General features: G+C 32.2%; 2 protein-coding genes across 5 annotated transcripts in view; both read right to left on the bottom strand.

The window, feature by feature from the left end:
- LOC127701559 (extracellular matrix-binding protein ebh-like) overlaps nucleotides 1-17,953 on the bottom strand; it is a 64,316-nt gene extending 46,363 nt beyond the window's left edge. For all 4 annotated transcript variants that reach the window (XM_052205502.1, XM_052205510.1, XM_052205520.1 and 1 more), the window contains exon 1: nucleotides 11,724-17,953. In XM_052205502.1, the coding sequence (XP_052061462.1) occupies nucleotides 11,724-17,361 (5,638 nt within the window). In that variant the 5' untranslated portion in view covers nucleotides 17,362-17,953. The remainder of the gene's footprint in view (nucleotides 1-11,723) is intronic.
- Nucleotides 17,954-23,224: 5,271 nt separating this feature from the next.
- The window catches only part of LOC127702321 (uncharacterized), a 36,052-nt gene continuing 32,482 nt past the window's right edge, over nucleotides 23,225-26,794 (bottom strand). Inside the window, exon 6 of the mRNA XM_052206468.1 lies at nucleotides 23,225-23,496. Within this exon, the coding sequence (XP_052062428.1) occupies nucleotides 23,483-23,496 (14 nt within the window). The 3' untranslated portion in view covers nucleotides 23,225-23,482. The remainder of the gene's footprint in view (nucleotides 23,497-26,794) is intronic.

The following is a 26,794-nucleotide window of genomic DNA, read 5'->3' as shown; positions in this document are numbered from 1 at the left end:
ATTCCAAAAAATTTCCTGTTTACATTTTCCTCAGTTGCCCAGGATGCAAACTGGGGATTCCTGTTTACATTTAAAACCAACTGTCCGGGAAGCGGGAGGCTGAAAAAAGTGCACTGTATTACCAGAAAAAGTAGTACATGCATAATAATACTTATTATTCTATTATATGACAATGAATGAAAAAGAACATCTTTCTAGAATGTAATACTAGTAATAAATAATATAACATTATAACATAATCGAGTGCACCTCTAAACCATGGATTACCTAATACAAATTAAAGAGACATAAAAGGCAGACCACATAACATCGTGACTGTTATCTCCTACAAGGTTTGTAACATCATATAAAATTAATTAATGTGTTTATTTTTTCTTTGTCTATTGTATTATTAGATAAATAACAGGGTACAGTGTTTGACGTCTTTAGCCGAACAGTTTTATCATATTCACATAATTCAGTTTATTGTGTGCTGGTTCATATTCTGGACGCCAGTCTTTGCTCCTTTCTACTGCTCTATGGTCGGGTTGTTGTCTCTTTGACACATTCCCCATTTCCATTCTCAATTTTATCTATGCTTTAAGTGAGCATCCAGCTCGCATATCTCACGCCCCCTAAATAAAAGGTAATTGGTTACAGCACAGATGGACTGACAGACTGATGGAAGGGACATAGACATTATACTCTAGACATCTTTGTTGCATGGGGTATAATCATTTTTAATTTGTCATGAGTAATTATAATAACTAGTAGACATAATTTAAGGTTGTTTAAATGGCAACTGAACAGAAGCACTTAAATTCTAACAAAATATCTGAAAAAAAAAAACCATTTCATCTTGTTTTTTTCAAAAAATAACCTAGCCAATCTCAATTTAATTCATGTAAGTTGCAACAATATTGCATTTCAGTCCATTTAATACATCTACATGACTTCCCTTCAGAAGCTCCAAATGGAAGCATTTCTTATACTGTCACTTCTTCTGAAGTGACTGTGTGGGATGCACCTAATAGTTGTTATTTAACAACATACCTAAAATGGATTACATAATGTTTGAAAACTTTCAATTCCACAAAGCTTGTCATGTCATAAATAATAATTAAATAGGCATTAGACCTTGAACAAGTGAAACAGACCGTAAAGAAATTGCACAGATGAACTTGCAGCTACATAACAAATACTGCTGCATTATTTTAAAAGTTCCTGACAAGCATAAATTACATGTATTACAAAATCAATATTGGAAGTGTCAATGGGAACACTGTTCACTGTATTCAGATTGGTACAATGTTTTTTTTTCTCTATAAGCTGTATAATGAGGTTAAACCAGATAATGTACCCTACCCATAAAATTAGACTAAAAAATAGTAAAGTTTTAGTTTTTTAAATTCTATGAAACAATTACAGCCTTAGCATCCCTTGATAGATGGTAAAAATATAAATTGTCTCATCATTATATAAAAGAAGAATGTGTCTGTGAACACAAATGCCCCCACTCAAGCATTGCAATTTTCCAAGTTAAAAAGGGCATAACTCTAGAACAGTAAATGACTCACTGCCCAAGTTCGAACTCTGTATGCAAGTTTTGGTTCTAAGCATTGTGTATGAGTTTCATAAAATTTGCATGAGGCAAACTTAAGTTAGAGTGCGGAAATGAAAAAATTTGCAATTTTCAAAGTTGTAAAGGGACATAACTCTAAAACAGTAAGTGACTCACTGCCCAAATTCGAACTCGGTCTGTGAGTTTAGATTTTGGCATTGTGTATGAGTTTGATAAAACATGCATGAGGCAAACTTACGTAAGTGTGCGGAAACAAAAATTGGATGGACGGACAAGGGTTACACTTTGCTGCAGCAGGGGCATAAAATAGTAAATAAACGTCATTTAAAGGCAATGACTGCTATAAGGAACTGTTATGGAATAAACTTCCAGAAGCACTAAGACACATGTCAAATATTAATACTTTCAAAACAAATTGTTTTAAATTTTAACTGGATAATCCAGGAATTAATAAATGAATGTATTTTATATTCACATTTTTTTCTGTATAATTTATTATGTTATCTTGGTTATGTAAATTAGTGTGATAAAGTGTGAGGGCCTCAAGGATAATAGTGGTTGTACTAACTGACCTAACTCTCTTTAAAATAAAGATTATTTTTCTATTATTAGTCAGCTAATAATTTTGGTGGAAATAGGAAGTCAGTAGATATTGACTTTCAGAGTATTTTTGCCTCTGTTGGATTTTTTGATCTATAATTATGGTTTTTAAGAATACCAGTATAGACAATCAATGGATTTTTCTCCTATGTTTTATTATTAGCCATAGGGTTGCTGATTGACAGGAACAAAAAATACAGACCTTAAAACTAGATACTCAAAAGGATCATTCTTGACTTGTCCAGTGGTTTCAGAAGGGAAGATATTTTAAAAAGTTTATGACAATGAGTTGGAACGTGGACAACAACTAAAAATGAAGGATGCAAAAGATGACAATAGCTCACTTAATATAGGCAATAGCTCACTTAATATAGGCAATAGCTCACTTAATATAGGCAATAGCTCACATGTTGCTCAGTCTTTAGTTTTCTATGTTGTGTTTTGTGTACTATTGTTTGTCTGTTTGTCTTTTTCTTTTTTAGCCATGGCGTTGTCAGTTTATTAGTTCAACTTATGAGTTTGAATGTCCCTTTGGTATCTTTCGCCTCTCTTTTTTTTTAACTTTACCCTAGACAGAAAGAAAATGAATGTTCTGTCCAACAAATGTATAAAATAATTGAGTACAAAAAGCACTTTCAAGCAGCAGATCCGCACAAAATAAATAAGACTGACAGGCAACAAGTGAAAATGAATATTCTAGCTGTCTGCAAAAAATTCCCTTGCCCCAAACATACTCTTGAAATATCTATTTTTTTTTAAATTTATCTCACACCTCACCAGTACCTGGATTTTGAATTTAAAAACTATTTTTAAACTTGAAATAAAAAGTTTTTTAGTCATAAATTCTATATTCAAATTTTAAAAATCAGTGGCCTTAAAAATCTTTTTTTATAATCCCTTGTGGGTGTATTTTAATATTTGTGTAGGGTGGCAGATAGCAAAACCCAAAGACATCAAGGATATTATTACTACAGTCAGTGGTACTAAATAAATTTATTCATAGATAAAAGCAGATATAATATAATTTTCAAATCACGACATTATTTAAATTCCTGTACCCACGCTTCTTGTCATCTTTAATCTAGATGGATTTGACAATTACATGTAAAACCATTTAATAGCTTTAAATGCTCTAATACATCATTTATTCTTAATACATTTCATTATCAAGGGCAGTAACAACTTTAAAAGACTCAATTAATGAAGGCAAAACACTAAAATGTACAACTTACTTTATATATCAAAAGTAGTTCTGTTTACAGATTCTATTGTAATGAAAAAGAGGCGAAAGATACAAAAGGGACATTAAACTCATAAGTCAAAAATAAACTGACAACGCCACGGCTAAAAAAGAAAAAGACCAACAGACAAACAATAGTACACAAAACACAACATAGAAAACTAAAGACAAGACTGAGCAACATGAACCCCACTAAAAACTGGGGGTGATCTCAGGTGTTATGGAAGGGTAAGTAGATCTTGCTCCACATGTGGCACCCGTCGTGTTGCTCGTGTTAGTACAAACCCGGTAATAAGTCAAATTCGGTAGGTCACATTCAGGAAAAGGGGACAGGATTGTAGTTACGATATTAGGAACATCTCCACTATCATCTGTGAAACGGATATTCCATAACAGTCAACCAAAAATTTACGAAGGGATGATTTTAACTTCACCACTTGGAACTCTTGGTTTAATAGCTTCCTTGTGAGCAGCAACCCTCTATCAAGGAAATCATGTAGGAAATACAAGCCCTGGAATATCGTATCAACTGGGAGATATATAATCTGTATGCAGGCGCTGCTGGAATGTTGCTACATAGAAATGTAAAGTTCACAATTGGGATGCTGAAATCATCTCTTTTGTAGTAAAGTTTTGTTTTGAAACGACCCTCATTGTCAATTTCTAGATGTAAGTCAAGATATGAGGCAGACTTAACTGTATCTGTTGTATCCTTTATCTCAAGTTCGATGGGATCGATGTGTTCAACATAGTCACCAAATTTTGAATTATTTAGTGAGAAAACATCATCTATATAGCAGAAAGTAAAGTTAAAGGCTACTACTAACCAAATTTTGAATTATTTAGTGAGAGAACATCATCTATATAGCGGAAAGTAAAGTTAAAGGCTACTACTAACTTCTTTTCTTTCTTCCTAAGAAGTTCCTGTATGAAGTCAGCCTCATATGAATAAAGAAACAAGTGGGCAAGAAGAGGGGCACAGTTGGTTATCAGTTACCATAGGAATGCTGATTGTTTGTTGAAAAAAATGTCCTCCAAATGTAACAAATATGTTGTCAATCAAGAAATCAAGCATCTTGATAATGTCAGTTTCAGAGAATTTTTTGTTTGAATCAGAGTGATTTTTTACCAAGTAGGATTTATCTCTCCCTAAGACAAGATACTTGTATCTACGTTGGCCATTCTTTTTTATGAAACAGGGCAGAACCAACTCTTTCAATTTGTCTTTTAGTTTGGAATGGGGAACAATTGTACATTTGTGTAAAGTGTAGAAAAGTCAAATGTTTCAATACTATTGCAAGATGAAAGAGTCTTAGATTGTATGTACTCTGAAAGATCTTTGGAATTTTTTAGCATCCACATCTGATTCATGCCACCTCTAGAATAGGTAGTTTCACAATAACTTTGAAGCCGGGCTTTGATTGCTTATAAAATTGGTGTTAATAATTTAGAATGAGGTTTCATGGAGCACTTGGAAGACCCAGCAATATACCGTTGTTTGTAAGGACACTTATGTAGTGTAGGTATCAAATACAATGATGGAAGATCCAGTTCTTCATCTTTGGTTGAAATTCCAAAGTAACATAGAACAGACCTATGATTATCCAGGATTTCCTCTTTAGTAAGTGTTGTGGGGGTATATGTTGAGTTTCCAAGTGAATTGTCAATGCCTAATTAATTTATCAAGCAGTTTATGTAATGTGATTTACACACAAAACGATGTTGTTTGGGGCTTTATCTGCGGGGACAACAACATAGTTGTCATGGAGGTAGGACAAGTGTTTTGTACATTTGGGTCTTTAAAGATTGATGTAGCATGGGTATTAATAGACCCATTCAGTTTCTCAATTCTGATTTGTATCAACGACCTCACAGCATTAATCCATTCGGAAAGAGTATCTACTTCTTCTTTCTCGCGTTTAACCCATTGCCTGGCATAATCCTCGACTGAATCCATCAGTGTTTTAAATTTAGGAGAATGCATCAAGAGACTTCCCTACATATTGAATTTTAATTTGGCCATGATAGGTGATGTTCTTTCCTTTACATACAAACTATAACATAGAAGACTATCTACATCTTATCTATCCAAATGACCTTTCAATTAAAGGGGCATTACTGATATAGCAAGTGAAATTTCCTTTTCAATATGTCCATGACATGCAAATGGTATATACATATCACAGTTAGTTTGCTTATGAAGAGCATATGACCAATACAGAAAGCACAACTACTGTCATTTTAGTCATGGAATTATATTCAGCCAATATGATACCATCACTACAAATGTTTTACAGTCACCATCACATATTACTGGTAACCATTCTTTATAAGTTAGTAAGTCAAAATCAATAGAAATATATTTCCTTAACTCTTCTACCAATTTGACTACCGGTATATGTGAATTTGACTCCTTAGCGATTTTGACCATTAGGCTCAGGTATACCATGATAATCAGTATGGTTACTATTCAGAGGCACCTGATATCACTAAGGGTTTCATTGGGAGTTTGTATGCTTTTAAGTCTTTTTGTTTATGTGACTTTCTGTTGATCTGTGCAATGGCTGTATCTTTGCTGAAAATTGTTGCTTGTAGATTTTCTACTGGATTAAGAGATGTGCCAATTCTAATACAACTGCATACCAAATATCATCGACTTATCATAAGTGGTTCCCATTAACTGACCTAATCACAAACTTTAACATGTGAACTATGCAAAAGTCTTAAATAGACGACGACTTAGGGGGCACTGGACCAAATAATATCTCAAAGGAAATGAGATGTGCCGATGCTTATACAACTGCATATCATTGATTGACCATTGGTGGTTCTCCTTAGACTGCTTATACAACTGCATATCATTGATTTACCATTGGTGGTTCTCCTTAGACTGCTTATACAACTGCATATCATTGATTTATCATTGGTGGTTCTCCTTAGACTGCTTATACAACTGCATATCATTGATTTACCATTTGTGGTTCTCCTTAGACTGACCTTAGCCTAAACTGTGCAAAAGATTCAAGGTCAATAAACCCTGACTGAGGTGGCAGGGCTTAAAAATTTCAATGGAAATGAGATAAACCAATGCTCGTTATACTGCATACCAAATATAATTGATTTACCTTAAGTGGTTCCCCTTAAACTGACCTAATCACAAACATCAACAAATTGTTGATGCCTCTGCCAAAACTGCATACCAGGTCTCTCTTTTTGACTCTGTGAAGGCGAGACAAAAATTCTCAAAAGGCATCTAGGGGTCATCATATTGTGCTGGACTGTCAAGGTTTTATCTTGTGCCTTTAATTTTTTGCATCCTATTGATGGTCTAGATGTGTTCATGCAATGTAAAACTACTTTAACCTCACCACATATTCAGAGGTTTAGTTTTTTTAGCTTTCATTTGGTAACTGTGAGTATTATTTGACAGAGTACAATCTTGTTTATTATTCTTTTGTTAACATTCATGTTTTTGTTATCTATTAGACTGTTATTTGTAAGTAATTAGCTTCATCTATTTTTGTGTATGGTCTTTTAAAAAGAACTTTTGTTTAACCCAACCACACATTTTTATTCCTGCCCCATGTCAGCAACCTAGTCGGTTGTTGTCTTATGTCATACATTAATATTTCTTGGTTATTTGGTGAATTGGTGTTGATGGCAAATCTTTGATAATTTCTGTTTAATTTCTTCAAAATTTTATTTGACTCAGTACAATTTAGAGCTCGATATATTGAATAGAATATCTTTTGGTGAAGACTGTATGTTTGTATCAAGTTTCTGTCTCTTTGCCTAATAGAAATCTAGTATTAAAGTTTCATCAGAAAAGCTTTGGTTAACCCTTATGTTTTTCATTTTAAAAATTTCTTAAAAGTTAAAATTTCTGAGAAACTGCTGGACAGCAAAGCTCAAATAACAAGAATAGGTCTCCATGGGACAACATGCACTGCTAACTTATAATCACATTTACATGAACCACAAAATCTGGATCAAAACCCCACTTTGGCAGATATTTCTTTAAAGTCCACATCATAATGAACATGTGTACTAAATTGTATACATTCATGCCAAACTAACTTAAACCAGAACTTAAATGACCAGTAAACAAAATCTGCATTAAAAAAAAATGGAATTCTGAATATACTTTTAAAAATTCAAATCATAAAAAAATATTTATTTATTAGTTGAAATTGGGGTTTGAACTAGCTTTCAGTAAGTGTGAAAGCTACTCTCAGATTGGCACTTTGCTTACTTTGTCATTCTGTTATTTGTTTTGTTTGTAATTAGTATCAATCTGATTGGTCAGAGCCAACTAATTTTTACAGTTTTCTATAATGCTGTGCAATTTTCCAGGTTAGACCGAGGATAAAGCACTCCCAAACATGTTTAACCAAGCTTTATTTTTTATGTGCCTGTCAAAAGTCAGGAGCTTGTAATCCAGTGGTTGTCTTTGGTTGCTGTCTGTCAAAATTGTTTTTCCTTTTTTTTTTTGCTTTTAGCATAAATCAGGCTGTTTGTTTTCTCTTTTTAATTGATTCTCATTTTGTCATGCCAAGGCCTTTTGTAGCTTACTATACAGTTTGCTCATTGTTGAAGGATGTGTGGTGACTTGTAGTTGTTATCATCCCCATCCTGTGGTCTCTGCTGGATAGCTGTCTCATTAATATTCATACCACATCCTTATTTCTATTTTTATTCTGGGGTATTGCATTACAATGTTCCCTCCTGGCAGGACCATTGGATGAGTTACACTTATAAGGGACAATCATTTTATCATAAGGGAGGTCTGGTGAATTTTTAATTCAAATTTGGAAAGACTAGTTGTTATTTTCAATTTTGATAATTAATCAGATAAAATTATTATTTTACAATGCAAATATTTTCTAAAGTACTTCAAGTTAACCCTGAAGAATAATAACTTTTTTTGTTTACCATAAACTAATATTTTCAAGCAATTATCTTTGTCCTAGGGCCAAACCTTCTGCACAAACTGTTCAACCAAGACAAATCTCCCACAACTTAATCTGTAAATTCTTATGATATGACTATATATACCAAATATCTAATCACTTGATTCAGGCATGACAGCGAAAACTGTAAAATTCATATTTCTAAAGATTTTTTCTTTGTTCCACAAAAGTCACTCAAACAAAACAAACTGTAACTTCTAATGATATGACATTATACCAAATATTTCATTAATAGATAGAAGCATTACATAACAGTGCAGAAAACTCATCAGACAGACAGATGGATGAATGGAAGGACTGACGAACGAAGACTGACCAATAGACAGAGCACAAACCCATCGTGAGTTCCTTTGGCTTCTTCTGTACGATTTTTTAAGAAGGGACAGGACTGGGGTAGATAAGAGGCATAAAAACATACATGGTAATAACTGTTGAAGGCTGTACGGTTGCCTATATGTGCTGACATCCACTTCATTAGAACTTTGGTGGATAGTTGTCTAATTGGAAATCATACCACATCTCCTTATTTTATTTTGACATTTATTCAACTGAATAAGAAACATCAAATATCCTTATTACAAATGTATAATTGACTTATTAATTAAAAGTTAAAATTGTGATACACAAAGACAACAACATCCTAGATTACTGCAAGGAAATTCTTTATTCTGGTCTACATGTTTCGCCACTTACGGTGGCGTCTTCAGGACAATTCAATGATAGGAAACAAATACTGAAGTACATAAAATGCGGTGCATATGGGGTTACAAAGGTTAACAAGACGTTACGTCACAATAATAGGTTTGAGGACGTTAAAATGAAAGTGAAAGTAAAAGTTAATAATGAATTGTCAGTATCTTTTCCAAAATAGAAAACACCTCACAGGACATTCCGTACCATTTGGACCATATGCACCGCATTTTATGTACTTCAGTATTTGTTTCCTATCATTGAATTGTTCTGAAGACGCCACCGTAAGTGGCGAAACATGTAGAACAGAATAAAGAATTTCCTTGCAGTAATCTAGGATGTTGTTGTCTTTGTGTATCATTATTTTCCCAAGGTTTTAAGACAACCGCAGCATACTTTCGGGTATCCATCCTTATTACTCTACCAGCTTGTACCGTTAGAAGGTGTTGGTTCACTCGACTCATCAAAAGTTAAAATTGATTGGGATCATTGGCATCTTGGAAATGTAATACATATGCCTTCACTTCCAAAAACCTCTTTGTTTGCAGGTGAGATTAAGAAGCATAACAACAAATTTAACATTTATGCAATCATATAGCGAAATTGCAAACAAGCAAAGATATACATAGTAAATTAAAGCAATAGCTTGACCAATATTGAAATGTGATAAAAACTGCTTTTTTAGTGATTAGATATAGCATTTTATACATGCAATTATACAACTATTGATGCTGCCATTTAAAAAAAAATAGCTTTTCCATAACTGTAAAGAGCAAACACACAGACAGTAAACTCTAAAATTTTCTAAACATAACATTCTAAAGACACTATATGCAGAAAAGCATGTTTTCTGTATTATCTATTTATTATTCCCACATACTCCTCTTCAATATAAAAAAAGTACACTTAAGGATTTTTGCTTATTATGGATTCATTATTATTGGGTACAGGGGTACCACGAATGTTCAATAAATTACAAATTTTCTATAAGAATATGTATGCATTAATTTATAAAACCACGAAATCAAATATCCACGAAAATGCACTTTTACCTCAATTAACGAAAATTGGTACCCATGAAGATAAATGAATCCACAGTATATTTTCACCTTTTCCCTAACATTTTGTAATCTCTGACTTTTTCCTATGCTATGTAATAATTTAACTTAAGAACTATAAAATATCTTAATATTTTAAACAATTTACATATCAAATACTCTTTTATAGAAAAATATTTTGAAATTCTAGTTATTTCTAACCCATTTTTTTCATAAAATTTATCATTAGTTTATTCAATTGATTTAATATGAAAAATCTAGAGATCCTCTTCATGCCAAAAAATCTAATATATCTATAAAAAAAAACAAACATAAAAACACACACCTATATTTCATTTTTATATAATTTTGATGCACACTAAATACATCAATGAAAAAAGACAACATTCATGAAAATTTTGAATTTCTACCACAAATATCTTTTATATAAAAATAAGTAGATGTGATATGATTGCCAATAAGACAACTATCATCCAGAGTTCAAGTTACATGGATATTTATAAGCAATCAGGTCAATTTAAGTGGCTCTTATGAATTTGTTTTAAAAGGTGTGAGCATCAAGATGAAGAAGAGCAACTACAATGTCATTCTTTACTGGTTGTTTTTCATGTGATTGTTGTGTATACATGTTAATCCATTTCCCTTCTTTTCCAATAGAGGATTAGTACTATGAAAAGAAAATAAAATATTTAAAGACAGTATCCCAATGACACATATAACCAATAGAAATATTTGTTTAAGGACAGCACTTTAATATTTGTTGTTATCAGAATGGCCTCAGTTAAGCCGTTCATTTATTTCTAGAACTAGATCAGTTTGTTGTTGGCAGACCAGGTTACTCAAAATCATTGCTAAATGCTGGTATTGTTCTTTGTTATGATTGTATAACTATATGCTATCCCTTATAAAATGGTCAACTAAGAAACAATAAGCAGTTAGAGGGGTCATAAAGGAAAACAGAATTAAGGGAATCTTAAAGACAAGAGTCACAAGACCCGCATTTTAGTACTTAAACTAGACTCCTTTTGAAGGGATCTTCCAATCATAAGGAGAAAGATAGATGACAGAAGATGCAAAGTAATGGCAATAGTCCAAATGGCCCTTGGGATTGGTAAGCTATAAATAAAATAAGTTCTAGGGATTTTATTTGTACCAACAGTCAGGATTGGCACTTCTTTTAGGTCTTTTCCTTATGTTTCGAAACTTCAATATTTGTTTTTGGTTTCAGATTTCCAAATATATTGGCCTAAAACATCAATGATGAGAAATTATTTGTCTAACTACACATTACCCACAAAATTGCCACAATGATAATTTCATTATTATTCAATAGACAGATTGATGAACCACTTAAAAATTGCCTTAAATTTCATTGAAGTGTGGGATATAAATATACAATACAGTTTCCTAATTTGCAAAACCTACAGATTAAACTATGCAAAATTATATTAAAGGCAAGAATGTTCTGAACATAAGCAAATCACATGCTAAACAAAGTCATAGGCACAACAGTTAATTTGGCAAGAAAAATTTCCATATATGTTTTGCTGCAGTAATTAAAGTTCCAAGTAAAGCACAGCTGAAGAATTATTTTTTTTTTTTACCTCCGAAAGGTGAAAATTTCTTCTTTCTTGGAGGAGTTTTAGACCTTAATGGTATTTTGTTAAGTTCAGGAGGTTCTTTTGTTTTCAATGAGTTTTCAGTTTCCGATAGTTTTTTGTCAATATTATCTGGTTCTCCAATATTCCCACAAACCTCTTTTGCAAAATTTAAATGATCAAACATGCTTGGTTTTTTCGGAGATTTCGGCGAATGTTTTTTGCTAAAACTAGCTTTTCTAATTGGGCTGTCATTATTTTTACTTTCCGATTCCTTTCCAGTTTCAGTCTTTTTCTTATATGTCTCATTCACTAATGTTTCAATTTCATTTTTTTCCTTTCCATTAATGATATCTTCAGTTTTAGTAAATTCAGATGCACCTGCTAATTCGCTTGTCCTTTTTACAGGTGATAAACTTTTTGAACTAGACTGAGAATCTACTTTTGATGAATCAATATTTAAACTCATACTTCTTTTGATCATAAACTTTTTTGTAGAATTTTCTGATTTCTGGTTATGTTCACTATTGCTTTTCCCTAATTTGTCCTTTTTGATAAAAGGATTATCTTTCAAATGAGGTAATTTGTACTCCTCATCTTCTCCACTGGTTGGATCTTTTCCTTCTTCGTCAACTTTAGCAACTCCTTGTTTAGTTTTTACATGTTTAGGATTCTGTTGACATAGCCTTGGTTCAGACTTTGGCAACACTTTGCCATTCGTTTTACTTTTATCCGAACTAACCATTTTTCCCTTGGTCTTTATTTCAGCAGTATGGTTATTAGGACTCGTCTTGCCTGGAGTACCTTTGAAATTGTCATTTTTAGCTAGAATAATTGCCTTTTCAGGAGGAGGAGATTTTTTAGGCGATGATAATCGTTTCAACTTTTGCATGCCATTATTTTCAATTACTTCAGTGTTATCATATACTGTATTTCCTGGTCCTGTTGCTAACAAGCAATCTGAAGAACTTAAATTTTCCTTGTTGGTTTTTTCATAGAGTAAGTCAGTAACTTCTAGCTTTTTAGGTTTCTGAATTTTCTTCAAACTGGTTGTTTCTTTCTTAATTATTTTGGAATGATCTTTTCCATCTACTAAAGTTGTCTTGCTCAGTTCAGAATAATCATTTCCATTCACTGAGCTTGTCTTGCACGTTTTCGAATGATTATTTTCAACTACTGAAGTTGTCTTGCTTATTTTTGTATGATCTTTTTCATCTATTGATGTTGTATCTACATTTGATGATGGTTGGGTTGTTAAAGGAGATTGTAAATGTATTTCAGCAATCTGTTCACATCTGGTAAAGTATGTTTGTTTTAAAACATCAATTAATACTCCCTGACAAGATTGACAAAGTTTTTCTCTAAGAGCATTAACAAGAGTATCTGTAAAACCACTATCAGAAGCTTTAAGGTCAAGCGGAACACTTTCTAATAACTTTGAATCGTCATGTACTTCTTCTTTTTCACAACTTCTCGCATTATTTTCACAAAATGTCTCTGTCTTGAAAAGTTTTGTTTTTTCATCTATATTATCAGTTTTTTCAATGGTTATGAGGTTAGAAAGTTGCTCTTCTTCATTCTTTTCAAATGTCATGTCTTTCGACTGAGTTTTCATAACTTGTTGACTAGAAATATCAACACAATGATTTGGCATGCCCTTTGATAAATTTTCTCTTTCATTCATTGCTTCTAAATTTTCTCTTGTGTTCATTGATTCATCATTTTGACCAAACTGATTGCTATCCACAAACTTCTTGTTTGCCACCTTTTCTCCTTGTTGTGGATACTTTTCACTAGGGTACAAATTGTTTTCTATCCACTGATTCACATTTTCCACCCTTTGTTTATCAACTGGAGGAGCTTTCTTCCTTTTCATTCTAACTTTAGAGGCAGCACAAACATAAACAAATTGTTCTTTTCTTTCAGTTTCATTTTGGATTTCATTTTCCTTCCACGCCTCCCCAAATAGTTCAGTTGGTAAAGCCTCATAGAATTCTTCATATTCTGAGCCTCCACTAATTGTATTATCAGAAGCAGTTTCATAATTGTCTGTACTCATGCCACTTAATTCATCAGATATTTTCCTTTTTTTAGAATCAGTTTCTGTAATTATGTCCTCATTTTCAAAAGATGCATAGTTGTCTTCATGTATAACATTAAGATCTGAGAGTGGGTCAGAAATTATTTCCCAATCATCAGCTACTGGAGTTTTCTCCCCTGAGCTTTGAGATTTATTATCATCAAGTATTACACTGCTGACTGGAGATGCCTCACTTTTGTGATCAAATGGATGAAAAATGGTGTCAAATAAATTTTTTAGTTTTGAGCGACTTTTTGGACTTTCATCAACTGAGTCTGATTTTTCAATATTTTCACTTGGTATTTTTTCTTCTTTCTTTTTGTCTTTATTTCCAACATCTTTCACACTAGCCTTTTTAACTTTTTCACTTGACTTGCTGAAATCTGTTTTGTTTTCTTTTTTATTGCTTGTGACTTGTTTTTTGTCTTTATTGTCAATTTTTTCTTTGCCTTTTGTTTCCATTTGCTTAGATTCTTTTACTTTTTCTTGATTTGTCTTCACATCCTTTTTAGTTTTTTTAAATAGTTCACTTGGATGTGAAACAATAAGTTTTGTAGTATCTGAATTATTTCCCTTTTTCACTTTCTTCTTGTTTTTCTTCTTCTTTGAATTGTTTAAGGAAGTGCTATTTGTCATCGATTTATTATCCGTTTCATCAGAGGACTTTTTCTCTGTATCTTTACAGATGTTTTCATCAATAGTCTCTTCATCTCCTTTTTGGTTTTGATTTGGCGATTTAGTATCAAAATCGGAATCAGTATGGTTTTCCTGATCTCCAGATAAAACCATATTTCCATCTGTAATGGTTTTATCCATAACATTGTCATTACCATGTTCCTTTTCTTGAGTATTGTCACAAACCAAGACTTGACCAACTTCAACCTGACATGAACTACTAAATGTTACCTCTTCCTCTAAAGTATCACAATTGTCTCCTTCACTTTGAACATTTGATAAATCTCCATCAATAATGGTGTCTGGAGTTAATGTCTCATTTGAATACTGCATATCATTTTCATCATTTGTAAGAAATTCTGATGAAATTTCACCCATTATTTTTGATATTTCAAATGACACTCCACTGTCGTCAGATTCTTTCATATAGTCTTTTGTGTATTTAGTGTCTGTGTTCAAACATTCACTATTACTTTTCATATTATCTAAGTCTACAGACCTGCTTCTAGTATATTGAAATGTAGAATCACCTAAAGAGGTCTGAATACCACTGCTTGAATAATTCCTAGATCTACTTTGAATGCCTTCAATTTTACTTTCATTTTGGTCTTGTGTTCTGCTGTATTTGGAGAGGACGGATTGTCTAAAAGGCTGTTGTTTTTCTTCTGAATCGACAGAGGAATAATTGCTTCCTGAGACATAAACTTTTTTTCCATCCGAATTTCTGCTCAGCAACGTAGCTCGCCTACCTTCATAGCCACTTTCTCCAGCATCTGATCGAGAACGAGAAATACTTGTCCTTGAACCTGTTAAAGTATCTCTAGCTCTTCTTCGTGGAACAGTTGACTGACTATTGCTAAACATTGTAGTTTCAGTCTTTTTCCCAAACAAATCATTTATTCTGCTTAATGCATCTTGTGATATTCCAGTAGGTCCTAATGATGTTTTTCTAACATTAGAATTTTCACTTTCATATTTGTTATATAGGGGAATTGATTGTTCCTTTCTAGAGTAAGGCAATGTTCTATACCGAGAATGATAACTTTCATCAGAATTACCATAGGTTCTTGATAAAATTTTGTCCATAGCCTGAATTCGACCATAACTTGAATTTCTTTCTGATTCAGATGTATTTCTTTCATCATTATCATAATTAAGAAAATCAGCTGTATTTGTAAATTGAGGAAAGTCTGAGGATATGTCAGTTTCATGATTAAATGAATTATCACTTTCATTGTATTGTTTTGTTTCCATTTCAAAATATCCAACATTACTAGCATCTAATAAATCATCCTCTTCTTCTTTTTGCATAGTGTAAGGTGAATGTGTATGATCAACACTGTTAGTGTCATCTTCATGCCCAAAATTATGTAAAGATTCAGTATTTTCAGACTGGGTATTTGTTGAAAAACTCCCATTTATTTTCGCACCAACATGACTTTCTGTTACAATATTGAGCCTATCAGAGTCTGTTGTTATATGATTTTTAAGAATTTCTTCATTTGTGGTAATTTTTGTTGATGATTTTAAATTCCTTTCACTATGATCAGATGAATACAAAACTTCTGACGATGTTACAGATGATTCCATATTATTTGATTCGGATCGATAAATTTTACTTCCAACATCTTCTGTGCCACCCAATTCATTACTTTCAGGTGTTTTTGATACTATATCATTTATTTCATCAGTATTGAAATGTTTAATCTCACTATTTTTCTTGGGTTGAAGCTCATGTTCATTACTTATATTTACATTACTATGGTCAGAATCACATGTATTATGTTTAACAATGGAAACTTCATTGGGGCGATCATCTTCAACAAATTTTTCCAGTGAATTGTGATGAACAATTCCTTCCAAATGATTATTTTGGTCAAGCAATACCACATCTTTATCTATTCCTTGTGAAGACTTTATTTCAGTTCCTTTTGACATTAAAGACCCAGATCTTGATTGATATCTTCCACTTCTTGGAATTGTGTTGCGCTTATAATCGGATGAGGGTGTGGTATCAAACAAACTGTCCAATCTCTTCATACTTTCACTGACCATGTTTTGAACCCTTTGATGACTTGCTGCATTTGATACAGGAGTAGATTTTCTTGCAGAGAAATTTTCATCTTTAACTTCAGATCGATGAATAAATAATTTTGAAGAATCTATATTGCCAGATTTTCTAGTATACATTGGTAAGCTTCGATGCAAAACTGGTTCATCTTTTTCTTGGACATTTGCCAAGCTTTGGATACCTAATAAGGAGCGTCTAAAATTCTCTATATCATCCTCATCTTCTGACACTGATGTATTTGCTGCTGATTCTGAGAAACGTGTATTAAAATTTGTGTTATTACCATAACCCTCTGTTGCATTGTTAAATGAAGCTGATTGATTTGATAGGATTTCAGTCTCACTCTGTGAACGTAACAATGGAGATGATAGACTTTCATCTGTGTTTGTTAATGATGATGACCTTTCTCTTCCACCATAATCCTCTAACTGTTGAGATGAATCAGTTTTATTTAATGATGAACTTAATTCCAAATTCTTTGGTCTTGCACCTCCATAACGACTGGATAAACTTCCTTGAGACATACTCAAAGTATTGGATCCTCTACCTTCTGCTAATGTTCGTCTTCCTTGAAAAGACTTTCGCCTTTCTTCATGATTATCAATGAGTTTATTACGAATTCCTATAGAGCCACTTATTTGTTGTCTGCGACTTAATCGAGTCCCTGCATCAGTAGGTTCATTACTAATTAAACTAGAGGCTAACTGTCTCTGTTTTCTCATTTGTTCTAACTCCTGAAGCCTCTGAAGCCTTGTTGCAGTTTCCGAGGAAGGCGGAGGCCACATATGAGTGGCAATTGAAGAATATGTACTTGCCATGGTAGTAATTTCCTATTTAAAAGTGTCAGAGTTTACAATCTTTAATCTTGTCAATGAACACCAAAATTATTCCCACATTTCACTTTAAATACCTGTACTTTACAAAAACACACACTGTAGACAGTTTCAACTTAAATAAATAAATGTCGGTAGTCATTTACCTTGAAAAATTCTCCACACATGAATGATTTGCCATTCACTTTTAACACTGAGTAATTTCCATATCATCACAGACAAACTAAATATGGTTCTATAGAAAATATCTCATCCATTGCGATAATATTGACGTTTATCAATGTAACATCATTTGCACACTTATGCATATTTTGATTAAAACACTGCATGTATAATAAATGTCTTCAGTTTAATCAATACTGTTCCTTATACAATGTACTACACAGGTATTTTCAATTTTGGGATATTTTTGCACCAGTTGTCAGTAGTATAACCTTTTACCTTTTGACAATCCTGTAAATTGTTTACTGACACAATAAAATATAGGTTTCAAAAACATGATCACTACCTAAGTGCTTACATAATGTCCAAAGATTTTAAACCTTCAACCAAGCGTTTCACCTTTAAGGCATTTAAGCTTATTCATGAGGAAAATTTTACTACTTAATAAATTTAAAAAAAAACAGTACATGTTATTCGGAAAAAGAAAGACTTCACAATTCAGTGCACAATTATTGATAAAATATATTATGCAAGATGTTGCTAGTAGCAGCATTTCATTAACTATGTTTAATCAATTTTTATATCAACAATCTACAATGGGAATGCATTTTATAAAATCTAGCTTTTTCCAATAATGATTTATACTTGTATGTAATTATTCTTTTGAATTTCAACTAGTATTTTCATCTTATCATATAAGCAGAATTTCACATCTTAAATCTCACATGAGTCTGTATCCCAAACCTATCTTCAGCAAGTAACCGTAAAGGAGAGGCGAAAGATACCAAAGGGATAATCAAACTCATGAGACGAAAACGACCTGACAATTCCATGGCAACAAAAGAAAAACAACTAAAAGACATACAGTACACAAAATATACAAGATCTCAGGTGAACCAGAAGGGAAAGAAGATACTGCTCCACATGTGGCATCGATGTGTTGCTCATGTAAGTACAAACCCTGTGATAAGTCTACTTTGGTCACATTCGAGGAAAAAGAGGACAGGATTGTGGTTAAGACAAACTTGATGCCGTCTGTAAAATTTGTGAAGGGATGATTTCAACTTCACCACTTGGAACTCTTGGTTTAAAAGCATCCTAATGTAAGCAGCAAACCTCTATCAAGGAAATCATGATAGAAAATGCAAGCTCTGGAATATTATAGTATCATCTGGGAGATATATACTCAATATGCAGGTGCTGCTGAAATGTTGCTACATAGAAATGGAAAGTTTAGAATTGGGAAGCTGAAGTCATGTCTTTCTCAACTGAGAAATCAATCATTTACTCAGCTATTAACAATAACATATCTGTAGACTGAATGCACCTTGTCATTTTTGCAGATGGCTGGTATCTGATAGCCTACCCTACTATGGATTTGTATAAGTGTGGGGTGAACAATTGTTTTGTTAGTTTCAGTGTTCAAAACTGTAAATTTGCTGACAATTTATATCAAATGATGGAAAACAAGAACTTTACATGGATTTTAGTCTACCTATTGCTGTTTTGATCTAGTGACCTCAAAATCAATAAGAGTCTCTTTCAGCCTAAGGAACCTTTTCTACCAAATATTGGTAAAGATCTGAGGCATAGATAAAAAGATTTTGGAAATGTGACTTTGACCCAAAAACTAATACATGTATAAGTCTTTTTCTTTCTGAATTGAGTACAAAAGATATCATCTGGAACCAAAATGTTGGCCTAAGTTCTTGTTTACCAATTGCTGCTGTGAAATTGACCTTTGACCTTGTGATCTGTATTTAAAAGGATATTCTTTACCTATAGCACATTATTAATCCAAGACTCCACTTAGTTCCAGACACATTCATGATATTATACAACCAAGTGTGACTATACTTAACAACTCTGGTAATAAACTATTATACACTCTTCGTGTTTTTGAATGCATCCTTAGTTATTCTTCTAATAGAGATATGGGGATGGGGAGATTCTGTACTGAAAAAAACAGTTAAATTCTACCACATGCTAAAGTGCAAGTCCCAAGTCTGGTACCTACTATCTTTGTACATATAGTCATGTTTCTGTATTTTAAAGAATCGTTGTTGTCTTCATGTCAGATCTTTGGTAGTCCATGTTGAATTTATTAAACAACTTGTTGATCAGGGACTAAAGTTGACTTAAAGCTTGTCATCTAATACAGACAACAGTCTATCACTAAAGACAGTATATTGACAGTTTCTAGTTTTCATTCAATTTCTTCTTTGTAATTTAAGACAATTTTCAAGTTCTTGAATTTCTAGTGTGTTTTTTTTTTTTCATTATCCCCCCTTTTTTCCAAGAGAATGAATAGGGTTCAAAACCCTTTCTACAATAATTCAAATTAGAAGTTGTCTGTAATCACACATACATTACTGTCTGACCCCAATTGGCCTCTAGCATATGCATGCATCATACAGATGTTTATGTGGCATTCAACGTATAAAATATTATTTTACACTTGATGTACTAACATGTAACAAACATGTTTGGTTTTTATCTAACATAGTATGTGTAGGAGGTTAGGGATAGGTATAAAAGAACTGACTTAGTATAAAACCAAATCTAATATGAATTCAAATTTTTAAACTATTCAAATAATTTTGATATCTTAGCATTTTTTAATCTCCCACATATTCAAATTTTGAGGGGAATAAATCCATGAGCTTATCCAATGATGATCAATTGAATAGAAGCTCATTTCCAGACATGGTTACTTGCTTTCTCACAATGTGTTTTGCTCAATCAAAAACCAATTAAAAGAAAAAGGAAAAACTTATAATCAATACTGTAAAATAATATGAAATAGCTTTTACCAACAAGATCTTTGGACATTGTTCCTACAGGCCATTGTGTTCAACTTAGTAGGTATGGTTTCTGTTCATAATTCAAAATTTATGAACATTGTACTGCGGTTTCACTGAAAGGGATTTCGTTTGAAGTACAAAATAATATATATCAAACTAAACAGTCCATTGGTTTTCAAAATAATATGTCCAAATATTTGATTTGGTTTTCAGCATTAATGTCACTTGGCCCTTTATTCATATTTCAAAACAATTATATTTGAATCTAGGTTTCAAAACAAGTTCAATTTCATGGATTTATTATTTTCTTTGGCAGTCTATGGGTATTCAGTCTATGATCAAATAATAAACCATTACAGTTTGTATTTCTGTTTGAACAGAATTATACAATAGCTTTATTAAATTTTTTAATGAGGGTTAAATCATACAAGACAATATGATATCCTTACAAGGCATTTAATATTGCAGGTTTGATAGTTGACTCTAAACTATAATTGGTTTTAAATTTAACTATACAGTGACAACTAACTTAAATAGACTACTTTTGTGCATTGGTTTCTGATACACAAAAATAAAAAAAATAAACACTACCTTGTTAGGTATTATGATTCAATTTTTGACTAACCTTCATCCCAGTATCCTACCCAAGAATCATCATCAAAAGATGAACTGCACTGACTTGCCATGTTAGATATCTATATCACTGAACAATGTCATTCAAAAATTAAAATGATTTAGTAAATAGAAAATGTACTTTGGTATATAACTACAATCCTTAATGTAAAATAAAAACAATGCTTTAGATCTTGACCCAAAACTTTTGATCTTGTTTAAAAGTTAATATTTTCATATGTTTCTGTAGGCCAATTTCACCTGATACAACATATATGTATTTCTGATTATGATACACATGAAAGAACATCACAGGTATATGCATGACTGTATACAAATTTAATAATTTTTCAATAAAAATAAATTTTAACTTATATTTCAATAAACAAAAATGTTAACTAAAAATTTAAATACTATCTGATTTTCATATTTTCCTGATTTAAATTGACAAGAAACTCCTTGACAGCAGTGATATATCATTCCTAATTTGGTAAAAAGCAAAATTACTCAAGATTTTTTATTTTTTAAATATACGAATGAGGAACATAACCTATAAAAGACATAACTGTAAAAGCAGAGCATACTCCAAATAATTTTGATTGATTGATTGATTGTTGGTTGCTTTTTAACACCCAGTGGCAAATATTTCATGCATGTTCAGGGTGAGAATACATCAACAATAAATACAACAAGCATTCTGAGAGTATTGCATGACAATACATAGTCCCCTACCAGTTAAAAATTAATTGTACTGGAACAAAATGCTAACTTGATCTATAACTTGTCATGGTGTAAACTATATAACAAATATCAAGTCAATATCTTCAAGAATGACGAAAAAAGTGCGGAAAACTGATTATCTTTAGGGAATTTTCTAAGTCCAAGGACCATAACTCTGCACAAAATCATCAGACCGGAACAAAATTTGAACTTGATCTGTAACTTGTCATGATAAAACAATGTACCAATTATTACATCAATATCTTCAAGCATGACGAAAAAAAGTGTGGAAAACTGAATATTTGAGTGAATTTTCTAAGTCCAAGGACCATAACTCTGCACAAAATTATCAGACCAAAACAAAATTCGAACTTCATCTGTAACTTGTCATGATAAAACAATATACCAAAAATCAAATCAATATCTTCAAGCACGAAGAAAAAAAGTGTGGAAAACTGATTTGCCGGACTGACGGACTGACGGACGGACGGACAGACAGACAGACTTCGTCAGTAGGGGACTAATAAGTAGGTCCTGTAATAAAGGCCTTGCTTCAGCTTGATAATTCTTTTGATATCTGTTTTTTTTTCCATATAATCATAAAGATGTACAAACATGGAAACCTATCAGTTTTTTACCAAAACAATATAGTCAGTGTCTGCACATGGTCATCTGCTGGTATGTAAGTTAACCATGTGTACAATATAATGATACTTTAAACCAAATAAAGGTAACCTTCAGTATATTAACTGGAAGGCTGACCTTACCAGAACAAATAAACCATAATAATAAAGCCAAGGCAAAGTAACATTTAAAATGAGGCAAGGATCAGGTCGTCAGTCTGACACATATATTCTTCGGTCTCACTTATTAGCAACAAGAAACGACAAGAAGCGTCAAGAAGCGTCAAGAAGCGACAAGAAGAAAAATATTAGCGACAAGAAGAAAAAATAAGCGACAAGAAAGTTCATTTACTATTAAAACAATAGATTTACAGAAAATAATCATCTGATTATACTAAGGGTCTATAAAAAATAGAAAATGGCAATTAAAAATTAAAAAAAATAAAGAAATTACCCCCCCCCCCCCCCCCCTTTTTTTAATCCAAACACACATGTATACCTTTTGATTTTTAACTATGATTAATAATGTAAATATTTGAACCTTTTATCCTGTTTATAAAGAAAAAATTGTGTCGTGTATTTATATATATATATATATTATCATAATCATACTGATGAAGGATATCTGTTATCCGAAATATTTATAAATAATTCACTTATAGTTTTCTTTTTTTGTTATTGGTGTTGTTTTGTTCACTTTTCAGGCGATTATATAATTTATTTATTGTGTACATGTATCGTTGCTCTCATAACGATCCAGCGCCCACGTGGGAAATATCGTTGACTATTATTCAGACGTTTTTTATATATATATATATATATATATATATAAACAAGTCTAAATTGAAAACAATATATATATTGACCTTTTTGAGAAATAAATCCTTGATAATGAAAAAAAAGTTTATTCTCTTGTTTCTTGTACATTAAAAAAAGACAATTTGATGTATGTTTCAATATTTATTTATTTTCATGTAAAATAATTAATATTAAGATTTTTGTATGCTAAATTTGTCTTCTTGTCGCTTAATTATTCTTCTTGTCGCTAATTGTTTTCTTCTTGTCGCTTCTTGACGCTTCTTGTCACTTCTTGTCGCTAATTGGTGAGACCCATATTCTTTAACAAATTTTTGAATAAAATATACTTGACACACATGTATTTCTTTCAATAGCTGAGAAACTAATTTATCTTTGATAATCTAAAACAAATAGTTGGATTCAGTAAAATCATACCATGAATAAAAAAGTTTACATGTAGTTATCATTATATGCAGTCGATAGTCAATCTAGGCCTTGTGTGGGTTAAGTGTACATAAAACTAGATATTCAAAACATGAATTTTATTATGAATATTTATAGAAGAAACATCTGTTGAATAATGTAATGTTTAAGTTAAACTTGTTACATGTACACCTTGTGGACAGTTAAACTGCCTATTTTTAAAAAGGTTGTAATAGTCTGATTTGTATGTTCTGTCAAACTTTTGTATATAAAACCTTAAGAGCATTGGCTGTTTTGCTATATTTAGTTCAAATCTACCACGGATGATTTATGAAAGAATTTTAATAAACTTTAACAGACAGTGGGATTGAAAAATAAATGAAGAATGTGTCCCCATGGACACAGATGGGACACAGATGATGCCCCAGTTTGCATACAACATTATAAAGGGACATAACTCAAGAACAATAAAAGTGACGCTACCCAAATTTGTACTTGATCTGAGATTTAAGGTTATAAGTATTGTGTATAGGTTTCATAATGTTTAGTTGGGGCAAACTTAAGTTACAGAACGGAAACTAAAATTTTTGCAATTTTTCGATTTATAAAGGGGCATAACTCGATAATGATTAAAGTGATGCTACCAAAATTCAACTTGATCTGTGTTTTGTGGTAAAAAGCATTGTGTATAAGTTTCATAACATTTGGTTGAGGCAACTTAAGTTAGAGAACGGAAACAAAATATTTTGCAATTTTTCCATTTATAAAGGGGCATAACTCTAGAACGGTTAAAGTGATGCTACCAAAATTCAAACTTGATCTGTATTTTGGTGGTAATCAGCATTGTGTATAAGTTTCATAACATTTGGTTGAGGCAAACTTAAGTTAGAGAATGGAAACTAAAAATTTTGCAATTTTTCCATTTATAAAGGGGCATAACACTAGAACAGTTAGAGTGACGCTACCAAAATTAAATCTTGATCTGTGTTTTGTGGTAATTAGCATTGTGTATCAGTTTCATAACATTTGGTTCAGGCAAACTCAGGTTAGAGAACGGAAACCAATTTTGGGACGTACGGACGTACGTACGTACAGACGGACAAGGGAAAACTTAATGCGCCCTCGGCTACAGCGGGGGCATAAAAAAATCACACTTTATCATGATTTTGCAAAGAATTGCAGCATGGGAAAACTTTACTACAGTGCAAAATAATAGTATAATGTTCACTCCATCCTCATATGGATTTTCAACCTTGAAATAAATCGGTCCATTAAACTCTTAAAATAAACAACTTATTGTTGAGTTTTCACTTCAGTGTATGTAATGTAGATTTAAATTACTTTTAGTTTACTTGTCTGAACAATTCTCATGTACAGGTAATTAAAACCGATGTTTATAATATGAATCTAATTATAAACAGGTTTACATTACCCAAACGTATGAACGTAGCCTAAGTCTATGGACAATGTGTGGATGGGATTATAATCTCCATAGAAATGAGATGTGCCAGTTATACATCCGCGTACTAAATACCATTGACTTAATATTCAATGTATTAGTGGTTCCTCTTAAAATCACTTTAATCTGGGAGAATCTGATTTATCCATTAGTTTTTATTGGCTTTGAACTAACTTTCTGAGTTTCAGTAACATTCAGTATTTTGTGTCTTTTATCTCTATGTGCTTGTCCTATGTCAGGAGCCAATAATTGAGTAGTTGCTGTTGGTTGCTGTCTCATATTCATTTTTCATTTATTGTTTTGTCATAACATAACAGGCTGTTCATGTTTTTTTTTTATTGTTTCACATTTTTTTGTGTTTATGGCTTTTTATAGCTGACTGTATGGTATGTGCTCTGCTCAAATGGGAAGGTCGTACAGTGACCATTAGCTGCTTTAATCCAAGTTATTTTTCCTCGTGAATAGTTGTCTCATTGGCAATCATTCCACATCTCCTTATTTCATATTAATCACAAAATTTTTAAATTGTTGACGTTGCTGAATCAGCATGCCTGAATCTTGCTTCCCTGATTTCAACACTGGCCACAAAAATATTGAAAAATCCATGAAACTGACCATAAGAACATGAGACATAGTTATATGTCATAGCAACCAGCACTACATACATAGCATAAACTGTGTCCCTATTATCAAGTTACGAACTTAGATATATACAGCTTTGTAATATTTGTTTCAGGAATTTTGTCATCAGATTAGCATGACAGTGTCTTCAAAAAAATTCATCACAAATGAGATGTTAGTTGTGTGTGAATGACCTCAATGGAAATTTGGGGGCAGGGACTGGAAAAGAATTGTTTGCTGAGCAATTATAACTAGAGGCTTACAGGAGCCTGAATTCTCAACTGAATTTATTTTGCCCAAATAGCAAAACATAGACATTTCTTAAGAACTAAAGTACTATCATATGGAACATATCTGGAAAGTTTTTTTTCATTTGGTACAGTAGTTTTTGGGAATGAGATCTTTAAAAATCATACCAATGGACCCCTTTTTGGTCTCTTGAAGTCATATTGGACTTTTCATCTGAACCAAAATAACAACACTTGGCAAGGACCTTCAATTTCTGCATGGTTAATTTTTCATTTACCTTCATCTGTTCTTAAAAAAAAAAGGCAAGATGACTTTTCCCATACAGTTTCAAAGTTAACTTTGAACTCAGCTTCCTGCAATTTTGAATTTCCTAACAGTATCAAAGTACAAATACTTGTTAAAGACATTCACAGTAACATATCAATTAAGTTTGGTTTCAATTGGTTCAAATATTCGTGAGAAGTTTTCAACAGCCAAAGAGAAATTAGAAAAGTCCAGAGTGGCCATGTTTGTTGACAATTTACCTTGTGAGAAACATATATGCCAGGTTTGGATTCATTCTGTTCAGTGGTGTTCAAGGAGAAGATGAAATGTGAAAATGGGATGACGGACACAAGATGGCAAATTAGCTTCGACCAGGTAAGCTAATAAATAAGGTGAAAATCCATATAAAATAAACAAGCCTGAGACAAAAAAATGACAAACACATGTATGTCCATGTTCAAACAACTTATAAAATGACAACTAAAGTTTGGTGATATATCAAGTGCTGTGGAAGGATACTCTATCTGCACTTTCTGAAATTCTTTTAACAAGATTATAGACACATTGGATTGCTGATTGGACAAGGAGCAAAATATTTGGAATAAGATCAAAATCAAATTAATAAGTTTATTACAAGTAGCAGAGTATAACTTTAAGGCTTAGTATGGCTTTTGTTGTGTACA

Source organism: Mytilus californianus, unplaced genomic scaffold (assembly GCF_021869535.1).
Source record: "Mytilus californianus isolate M0D057914Y unplaced genomic scaffold, xbMytCali1.0.p SCAF_1, whole genome shotgun sequence".
Lineage (NCBI taxonomy): Eukaryota > Metazoa > Mollusca > Bivalvia > Mytilida > Mytilidae > Mytilus > Mytilus californianus.
The sequence above is the reverse complement of the archived record's forward strand: the minus strand, read 5'-3'. Positions and strand labels throughout refer to the sequence as shown.